Here is a 9733-nt window from a genome sequence, read left to right as displayed (position 1 = left end):
GGCTAAAATCCTGCAATCTTGATCGAGGCATTACTTGGCCCATCACACCGTTTGACATTGTTCATCTTCAGCTACAAATACAATTTTACAAATTGACGATAGATATTTTATTCGTACATGTCCTGTATGCGTGTGCGTTTACATTTTGTTTTGTAGTTCAATCGCGTAGGTACGGCTGAATGCTATGATTTTATTTTGAAGAGGTCACACTTCCCGAACGTGACGTATGTATGACGTAGAGAATTTGAAGTCCGGTCCAGCCAGGACCGGTGCGGTCCTGTAGGTCACATCTGGACGGCAGACAAGAACGACAAAGGGATCGATCCCATTGATGTTAGCCTCAGTCTTAGCTTCGGGCTAACCGGATGTTAGCCGGCCGTCGGGAGCATGCAACGCGAGCAGCTCGTCAAGAGATGTTGGGAGCCGGAAGTGGATCTTTGGACTTGCAGACCGGTAAACGTGCGCCCGCGTGTGTGCGTGTGAGAGAGAGCGCCATGAAACGTATTGCGTGTGTGTTGTATTGAAATGTGCAGAAGAAGCGAGTCCGTTTGGAGGCGGGACTTCCGGACGGCGGTGGTCCAGTGGAAAGGCTTCCCGCTTTGGTTCGAATTCCTCGTGAGGAGGAAAAGAGAGGAGGGCAGGTCAGTCCCGGTTGCCGTGATGACGTTTTCTCCAGACTCGGGGCTTCCTGCTGTTGTTATGGAAACATATCACGTGTGCGTGTCCGTCCAGGTGTACCTTTTCCGACCGGAAAGTCCTCCACTGTCTTGCGTCAGATGTCTCGCAGGCGAGCCGGTACCCGACCAGAACCGCAACACGCACACACACACATCCCGAATATATACAAACGTACACAACACACACACTTAACACTTATTCATGCACGCAATAACACACACAGAACACATACGCCGTAGGACACAGAATACATATGTACAAATGCACATACATAACAAAACACACACAAACACACTTGCAGTAACACGAACACGCCCACATTACTCTTTACAGATGTGATGCATACGTGTGTTATCTGTGTGTCAATGTGTATGCTATGTATGTTTTGGCATGTTTAAATCCTGTTGCTCTTAGCCACGCCCATGCGATGACATCGTCACACCTTTCAGGGTCACATCAGCCACATGAGGCCCGCAGGAGGCGGGGTTTTGACAAACTCACACTGCTGATTGTTCGAGTGGAAGATGAGACCTGCTAACAGGAAGTGGATGAAGCTTTTCCCTGTTGCCCTCTTTTGCCCCAGCTGGAATCTGTTACGGCCATCCAGGCGAGAGGCGGTCATACGCCCCGGACTGGTCGCCAGCCAGTTGCGCTGAAGCCATTTCCTTTTGTCTCTTCTAATCTCCAACTCGTTTAAGAACATAACTTCCTGTTGTTCTGAGACTAAAACATTTGCCATTTTGTTAACGACTGTCAAAATAAAATGATCACAAACCTTGCAAGTGAAATCAAGTAGGACTTTTATTCTGAAGCCATACTGGCATGAACATTAACTTTTAATCTGCTGCAATCAAAATATAAAACATTGTCAGTTTAGCATCCTGCTAGCGGCCGTCGTAGCAGCAGAGGGTGGGGCTTATATCCGGGACTCGTCCGTCAGCTGACTTTTGAGTCGCTTGGCAGTGGGACCGTCACCTCTGCGCGCGCTGCCTTCGCCAGCGCCACCTACCGAGCAAACCAAAACTGTGAATTGGCCCCACCCCTTTAACTTGACCAATATCACCTACGAGGGGAGGCGCTGCAGCTCTTTTGGGTGAAAATGGCGCCGCTCGCTGTCTTCCTGGTTTCTGCGACCCAAAAAAAATAAAAATCAGCTCTTCCGACATACTTGGGATGCAAGCTCCGCCCACTTTGTATACCTACCAGCGTGCAACAAAAGCGAGCGACACACGCAGGAAACGGAGCGCTTAGCGTCCAAGTCGGACAGACCGATCAACGAGCATCTGAGGGACACATCAGGAAAACACACTTGTGAGGAGCCAGAAGAGCAGTGGGCGGGCCAAAGGATACAAGTTGATGATGTCATAAGGTCCTCGCAGCTCCAGAGGCTGATGACACAAACACACGTCAGCATTGGGACACGCAAACAAAATAACGTGCACACACGATGGGTCAGAGAAGAGCCGGCTGCCGCACCTTCGCCGCCGCACTGGACAGCAGCACGTTCTGAAAGACAAGAGCGGCCATTGTCCTCATGTTCATCACAATGACGTCGTCATCATCACATCATTCTCACCTTCCCTTTGCAGGCCTGCATCAGACTAACAGCGTTTGCAATGGTATAGCGCCTCATGGTGGCGTCTCGGATGGCTGAGGCGTACGAAACTTCAAACACCAAACCCCTCGCCACAGCCTACATGGGCGCGCACACACACACACACACACCATTGTGTGCATCTCGCTGGCATCAGGTGGAAGCCTTGCATCTCCAAAAGCTTCACTATTCATTAAACACCCCCCCCTCCCAAAAAAATGCATGTTGAACATCATTAAAGAGAGCAAGTCATTTTCAACACTTTCGTTTGGTCAGCCATTTAAATGAATAACAGAATCAACCTGGCAACTGACCAATAATATTGACTTGTGGAAAAAATATGAAAGACAAATTTTGACATAGGAGGTTTCAGCCTGTTGCCAGCAATATTTAATTGATACGTAGGGAGTATAAAATCTCAATAAGTCACCACGTTGACTGGCGCTCTCTTGAAGAAGAAAGGAAGTTTCTCCGTCACTGACACGCTGATGACGTCCACGTCCAACTGCGTGCACGCTGCCTTCAACAAACCCAAACACAACTCACAAGTGTCAGTGTGTGTATTTTTAGTGTGTGTCTGTGTGTGTACATATCTCACATGAAAAAGTTTTTCTGTCGTTGGTTGGACTGCCAGCAGGTCATACCCAGCATACTCTGTAGGATTCGGCCTCTACACGCACACGAACCCACACGTGCACATCATTGTCTGAAGTACTTTTTAATGGCAGTGCAGGAAGTACTTACAAAATGACTCAGCTCTGACATCACCAGCGTCAGTCTGTTGAGCACTCTGATTGGTCGAGAGCGACCCTGCGCCCCCAGACACACACACAGTAACTCAAATGAACTTGTGTAGCAGCGTCCAAACATACATATACACACAGACAATAAGACAAGAGAACTGTTGATTACCTGGACGATGGGCAGCTGAGCGATGAGCTCATCTATCGGCTTTGGTGCCGGAATCGCCTACACGAGAAAATGCAGTCAGGTGTGTCTGATTCAGTGCGTATTTGTTTGGATCAGTGAATTCAGTGTGTCACCTGTTTCTTTTTGGTAGCAGGTTCAAACGTGTAGTTGACAGCTACTGTGGAGAAACCAACTGCACGAAGACAACATATTGTTTGTCGTTACTGATACCAAATCATGAAAGGGACTCGCTGTGGCGACCCACGACCTGAAAACACTTAGTCACATCCTATTAATTTACAGACCACAAATAACGTATTGGCTGCGATTGGCTGGCGACCAATTGTGGGTGTACCTCGCCTCTCGTCCAGATTCAGCTGGGATAGGCTCCAGCACACCCGCAAGCCTAGTGACGATAGGCGGGATGGAAGTAACGTATTGGGTAATAGAAGGCGTTTCCGACTTAAAAGCGCGCACGTGTGTGTGTGTGTGTTTACAGTTTAGAGCGTCGACTGTTAGCATTGCTAGCCTAGCTCGCTGCCTTTCGGGTTCAAATAAAGTCGACTTTAGCCAAAAGCTATCGTCCAGTTCAGTGTCGGGAGACTCACGATGAGCTGCCGTGTCGATGAGTTGTTCCATGTTGTTTTTATCTGGCGAGAAAGTCAAGTTTAAGTCCATGAACACCGACATGATGATAAGGCGGAGGAAGGAGCCGTGCACCACATGCGGAGCGAAACACCGAAGTTCCTTATGGGAAATAAAGTTCTTGGCTGCTCCCAAATACTTCCGCCAGGGGGCAGAACCACGGACATGAATTGTTAGATACCACACGCCCATTTTGAGCTCTGCGTCGACGGCGACGTTAATCTTGGGAGGTCGAAGTTGTCAACGCATTCACTGTGTGTGTGTGTGTACTGCAAGAAAACCAAAAGACCAAGGATGCCGGTACGTTGTGCTGCATACGGTTGCGTAAAACGGCGTACAATTACGACACGGAAGTGTGAGTCCCTTTCACATGAAACCCTGACCTAACCCTTTTTTGTTTTTTTCAAAATGTATTTATTTATCTTTCAGCGTTGACAAAACAGTAACCCTAATGAAAATCGATTGAGGAATAAGAAAGTTACCTTGTATGGGAAAGTCGACCTCCCCAACATGGCGGCTACATAGGCATTACGGTAATCTGTCGCCATTTTGTGTCGAAAGCCACCTTCAAAATATAAACTTCCCAATAATACGGACGTCAGTGGTCTTCGGTTAAGGAATGCAACCAGCAAAGTTAATTTTAATCTTGAGATGCATTAAAAATGTAGTTCATTCGATATTTTATGAAAATGGTTAATGGACTGCAGTTATATAGCGCTTTATCTACACCATCACAGTGCCCAAAGTGCTTTACAAAGCCTCACATTCACACACACATTCGTACACCGATGGGCGACTGCTGCCATGCAAGGCGCTGCCAGGCCCAGTGGGCGCAAATTAGGGTTCAGTGACTTGCCCAAGGACACTTCGTCATGCGGACAGTCGGAGCAAGGTTTTGAGGGGTCACTGGACGACCCGCTCTACCTACTGAGGCGCAGCCGCCCTACGTGGCAAGGATTCGAACTTGTTCTACCTATTGAGCCAAAGCCACCCTAAAATAATCCCATTGGTATCGCAAGACAAGTCCAGATCTGTGTGACAGACCACCAAGGACTCCACTAAAAGAGGTTTGATGAAGATCTGATATTGTATTTCAAAATAAAAGTCTCTGAAAACTGCATATTTTGCTGTTTTTCATTACCCCTGACTGAAAAAATCTGTAAAAAAAAAAATCTATGAATATCGCAACACCGGTCCAGTTCTTGGGGACACTGCATAACCCCAGGTCTTCAACAAAAGAGGTCCCACCCAAATCTGATGTGGCATTTCAAAAAAAATTGAAAAAAACTTTATTTACGTTGAAAAGACAGCATGGCATGCTATTAATAAATGTCACTTCAGTTCAATACAAGCACATTTCCTTCACATTTGGACAATTTAGAGCGCATCTTGGTTTCAAGACAGAAGCACGGATGTCATGTAGAAAACAAACGAGCAATGTTGTTGTTGAAACAACATGAACGCTTCGTTTTTGTCCCGTAGAAGCTGGGGGGGGGTCAGCATGAAACTTGATGAATGATGAACTTTTGAGCCATGTTGAAGAAGTTTCTGTGTTCGTCTTCACGTCTTCTTGTGTTCCACCGTCGCTCAAGCTTTGTCTCCAGGATGAGGTGTGTTCACTCCTCGCTTGATTAGTGATGGGTAGATGGCTCGATGGTTGGGTTGATGAGCGGATTGCTTGTGCTGTCAGGTACATGAAGAAGCTGCAGCAGGACGACGGAGCGTGCGTTGCAGCACTTGCGACGGGGCATCTTCTCCTCTTCCACCGACTTGATCCTCTGCTGCGCAGAAACAACGCAGGAAGCTTCACCAGCCCAACTCTGCACTACACGGGTACATGCTGCAGCGTTGTACACGCACATACGAGAGTCTAAATGCTGCTACACAGCACCATCTGACAAGCAACATTTGTTTGGATAAAGAAGAGCGCAACTGCGCTGTCGTTGCTCCAGAGTTGCTTGTCAGGTGCAACAAAATGAAGACGACAGCTGCATGTTCCCCAAGTTAGTGTGTGTGTGTGTGTGTGTGTGTGTGTGTGTGTGTGTGTGTGTGTGTACGCACGCGCGCAGATATGCAGTCGGTGGTGCAGGCGCTGGGCACTAAAGAGTCACTGCTGAAGGAGTCTGTTCTCATTGGCTGCCGTGAGGACACGCAGGCGTACTTCTGCCTGGATGTGGGTAAGAAACAAGTAACGATAAGCGTGTGCATTCATTGCTTTTGTTGTTTTATTGTCCTGCTGGTTTCATTTATTATTTAAAAAAATGTCCATCCATGTCAGGACAGCTGGATCGGGCGTCAGTAGAGAAGTTGTGTGACGGAACCTTTGTGGACCTGAAGAAGTCGTTTTTTCTGCTGTCAGGGGCGGAGGCGCCTCTTGTGGCGAAGGTGCGTCGTTCGCTATGCGGTACGGACAAAAGTACCACAATCCCTCACCGTCAAAAATGACACAATGCTGCCTCCTTTGGGTATCGCTAGTATTGCTACATTTAGAGTGACAGAGAGTCACCGATTCCTCTGTCCAATGTGGCTCCTCCTTGCCAAAGCGGGCGTGAGAAAGACACAAAAGAAGAGAAACGGACACAGAATGAAATCTGGAAATATTTTGCTCTTCCAGCCAACAGACACGACAAAGCTCGCTAGAAAGCTACTCGGGCTGGAGAAGGGAAAACCTCCAATACGGAAGCTACTAGCTAAAGTGGCCGAACGCCTCGCTGAGTCATCATTTAGCAAATGTAACACAAACAAGACAGCTTGTTCCTGAATGCTAAGGCGATGAATTCAGAAGTGGTGTTTGGTGATTAACGGAGTCGAGCACCCAAGACGGTGGGTATCCTTTCAGTCTCAGTATCGAGGTACTTTAGACAGATGAGTATGGGAGTCCGAATTTTGGTCAGGCGACAACTTGAATGCTTTTGCTGACATTTTTCCAGGGAGGGTTCGTTGCAGGAAGTTTAATTTGTTCAATGACCAAGCTGCCAACTTTTGTTCCTTTTTTTTGCCAAGAAAAAAAAGCACCGTATTTCCTAAAAACACACACATAAAAACACAAAAAAGGAATATCAACTAATAAACCGCTTTTGTATGAAGTGTAATTACCGTACGTTGGCTCGAGCTGAAAGTCACAACAGCAGTATTGTTGCATGTGTGCCTTGAAGGGGGACGGCCTGTAGAGCAACCTCAGGAACATGGCAGCGTCGTCCGCATGCGAGCATCTGGACGTGACTTTTGACCTTCTGATGCTCCTAGCGTGTGTTTTCATTTTGCATTTGCTGCCGGTCACTCAAATATCTACTCGTGATACAAATCCAAAAGTGGACAAAGCGACGGCTCGTAATTGTAAAAACTGCAAATTTGGGTCGCCGCTAAGTCGAGGTGGCAGTGTACCTAATGAATGGATTCTTTCAGGGCAAGGCGCTCCTGCGCTGGCATCAGACCAACAAGTACTGCGGCGCCAGCGGTCAGTCGACGTGCCGAAACCAGGCGGGAAGTCACAGAGTGTGCGGCACCAACGGCGTGTTCTCGTATCCCACGGTAACGTAGCCCCGCCCTACCGCCTCTCGCCTCTCGCCTCCACATCCTGTCAGCCCGTCCTGAGCGGCGTTTTCCCGGTTGTACTCCAGATGGCACCGGTGGTCATCGTGCTGGTGTCTGACGGCCGGCGATGTTTGTTAGGCAGGCAGTCGTCATTCCCGCCCGGCCTGTACAGCGCCTTGGCTGGTTTCTGCGACATGGGTCAGGACCGCCGGTGTCGGCGTCCCCCGCTTCCGTCCCGGCGCCCTCCAAAATACAAGATGTGTCTGCGTTCGCAGGAGAGAGCCTGGAGGAGGCGCTGCGAAGGGAGGTGGCGGAGGAGGTGGGCCTGGAAGTGGACGCCGTCTCTTACAGCTCGTCGCAGCACTGGCCGCATCCGCACAGCTCCTTCATGCTGGCGTGCCACGCCCATGTTAGCCCCGCCCAGACTCAGGTCAGAGGGCAGCCGCGGCCGAAATGTCTTTTTTTTTCTTTTGCGGCTTCTGTTGTGAAAGCACTGTTACCCAAACTTTATTGAGCCAATGCACATCATTTATAGCTCAAAAAAATCTCATGGCACGCCACCCAACAAAAATATTCCAAAAAAAACGTATCTAGCCTACGTATCCTTCAGGTAATATATGGTACCAGGCATTAAAATGAATAAGAAATTGACGAAGCAAGGGTAGGCTAATCATTTTTTTTCATGACTGTATATAGCATACACATACTTTATATACAGTGGGTACGGAAAGTATTCAGACCCCCTTAAAATTTTCATTCTTTTTTTATATTACAGCCATTTGCTAAAATCATTTAAGTTCCTTTTTTCCACATGAATGTACACACAGCACCCCATATTGACAGAAAAAAGCGGAATTGTTGACATTTTTGCAGATTTATTAAAAAAGGACAACTGAAATATCAGCAAATCACATTTTTTTGACACATACACACATATTATGTATGATGATGATGCAGGCATCAATCAAATAGTTTTGAAAGAAAATTACTTAAGAATAGGGTCATTCCTTTTTTACATTATTTGTCAACGCTATTTTAATTTGAATTCATATATTTTTGTCATATTATATAATACTATACTGTATATTTATTTGAGATTGTTTTATTCATTTTCATTCCACCGCTTTTACTGAAGTTTTAGATTTTTGCCGTGGTATCCTTTCAGTACCGGTATCGAGGTATTTGATGCAGGTATAGTATCAAAGTCAGAATTTTGGTATTGTGACACCACTACCTTCTACCATCTAGTGAAAAAGCATTGAATTGTCCTACTGTCACTGTACGTCGGTGGGCGACAGGACACATGACTAGAATCCTTTCAACCTTGTTTTGCATATGACAAAAAGGGAACCCGGTGGAAGGCAATCACGCAAAAAAAACGTGCGAGAGCTGGAGAGGGTGCAGCGTTAATCTTAGACAAGACACACGGAGCAGCCGGTCGGTCCATGCAGTTTGAGGTTAAATTGGAAATGTTAGTTCATTAGGGATCATGTTAACATAAATGTTTGACAAAAAGGGATGGTTGAGTTTTCCAAGAGATACACTAACCCTTCACATTACTGGTAAAGAAAAAAATGCGGTATCAGGAGCCCATATCGCCCAGCCACACGTTCTCATCAAACATGAATTTCCATCCATTCATGCTACATTTGTGATCCGGTAAATGTCCCGTTTTGAAGAATGTTTTGTGGAAAGTGCAGAGGAAGCAATTCGCCTTTGCTTTGCATCCAGCTTCTTGTGGACCACACAGAGTTGCAGGACGCTCGTTGGTTCACGTTGGACGAGATCAGTGCCGCCCTGAACGCAAAGGCACCGCCCAGCGGAGGTCTCCTCGCCGCCGCGCCCTGGTTGCCGCCAAAACACGCCATCGCTCGCCACCTCATCAGTGAGTGGGCTGAGAGACAGCGCGCCGCTGGGAGGCCGGACGGGTAGATGCTTCCCATCTGGAGTCCAGCCAGGTGTTTTAAGAAGAAAGAGAAGAAAATACTTTTATTCCACAAAAAGAATCATACGTGAATAAATCATGAGAACCTGTATTTTCTCATGTCATCACTCAACACACGCACACAACTTTATTTGACCTCATGGATTTCTTACTCATGTACTCGTCTCTTTTCAAAGGAACAGATAGCTCCATTGTTGAATTCAAAATTCAGACATTTAAATGTTCCATATGTTGTCTGTTTCGACCTCCGTAGAGTGACTCTCTAACTTGGAGATTATCAATTTAAAAAAAAAAAAAAAACCTTGTTGTCCTGAAAAGGCTAATTCTGTTTGCTAAGCCAGTTTCTGCTTTGTCCATATTTGGCTCAGAACATGTACATGCCCGCTTTCCTCTGATTGGTTGCCTCCGTGTAGAAGAGCCACTTGAAA

General features: G+C 46.9%; 2 protein-coding genes across 11 annotated transcripts; one reads left to right on the top strand and one right to left on the bottom strand.

Annotated features, from left to right (window-relative positions):
* Positions 1–1461: 1461 nt before the first annotated feature.
* rpp30 (ribonuclease P/MRP 30 subunit) lies at positions 1462–4033 on the bottom strand. Of its 2 annotated transcripts, XM_061706217.1 has the most exons (12): positions 3790–4033; positions 3316–3374; positions 3185–3241; positions 3017–3082; positions 2871–2942; positions 2703–2792; positions 2255–2371; positions 2155–2184; positions 2029–2066; positions 1882–1961; positions 1746–1805; positions 1462–1683 (listed from the first exon to the last, which is right to left on the bottom strand). In XM_061706217.1, the coding sequence occupies exons 1-12, from the start codon at positions 4016–4018 to the stop codon at positions 1595–1597; spliced, it is 987 nt and encodes a 328-aa protein (XP_061562201.1). In that variant the 5' UTR covers positions 4019–4033; the 3' UTR covers positions 1462–1594. The 2 variants fall into 2 exon arrangements, with proteins under 2 accessions (XP_061562201.1, XP_061562200.1); XM_061706216.1 differs by having other exon boundaries at positions 2703–2942.
* On the top strand, positions 3597–9445 carry nudt13 (nudix (nucleoside diphosphate linked moiety X)-type motif 13). 9 transcript variants are annotated; one of them, XM_061706224.1, is made up of 10 exons: positions 3597–4126; positions 4256–4359; positions 5419–5436; positions 5517–5659; positions 5896–6003; positions 6105–6211; positions 7232–7357; positions 7447–7558; positions 7636–7790; positions 9092–9442. In XM_061706224.1, the coding sequence occupies exons 3-10, from the start codon at positions 5432–5434 to the stop codon at positions 9290–9292; spliced, it is 957 nt and encodes a 318-aa protein (XP_061562208.1). In that variant the 5' UTR covers positions 3597–4126; positions 4256–4359; positions 5419–5431; the 3' UTR covers positions 9293–9442. The 9 variants fall into 9 exon arrangements, with proteins under 9 accessions (XP_061562208.1, XP_061562209.1, XP_061562210.1 ...); XM_061706221.1 differs by having other exon boundaries at positions 3603–4126; positions 5312–5436; positions 9092–9440; XM_061706219.1 differs by having other exon boundaries at positions 3604–4126; positions 5309–5436; positions 9092–9439.
* The last annotated feature ends 288 nt before the right edge of the window (positions 9446–9733 follow it).

This window comes from Phycodurus eques, chromosome 19, assembly GCF_024500275.1.
Source record: "Phycodurus eques isolate BA_2022a chromosome 19, UOR_Pequ_1.1, whole genome shotgun sequence".
In the NCBI taxonomy this organism is placed as follows: domain Eukaryota; kingdom Metazoa; phylum Chordata; class Actinopteri; order Syngnathiformes; family Syngnathidae; genus Phycodurus; species Phycodurus eques.
This window is presented reverse-complemented; position numbering and strand designations above follow the sequence as displayed.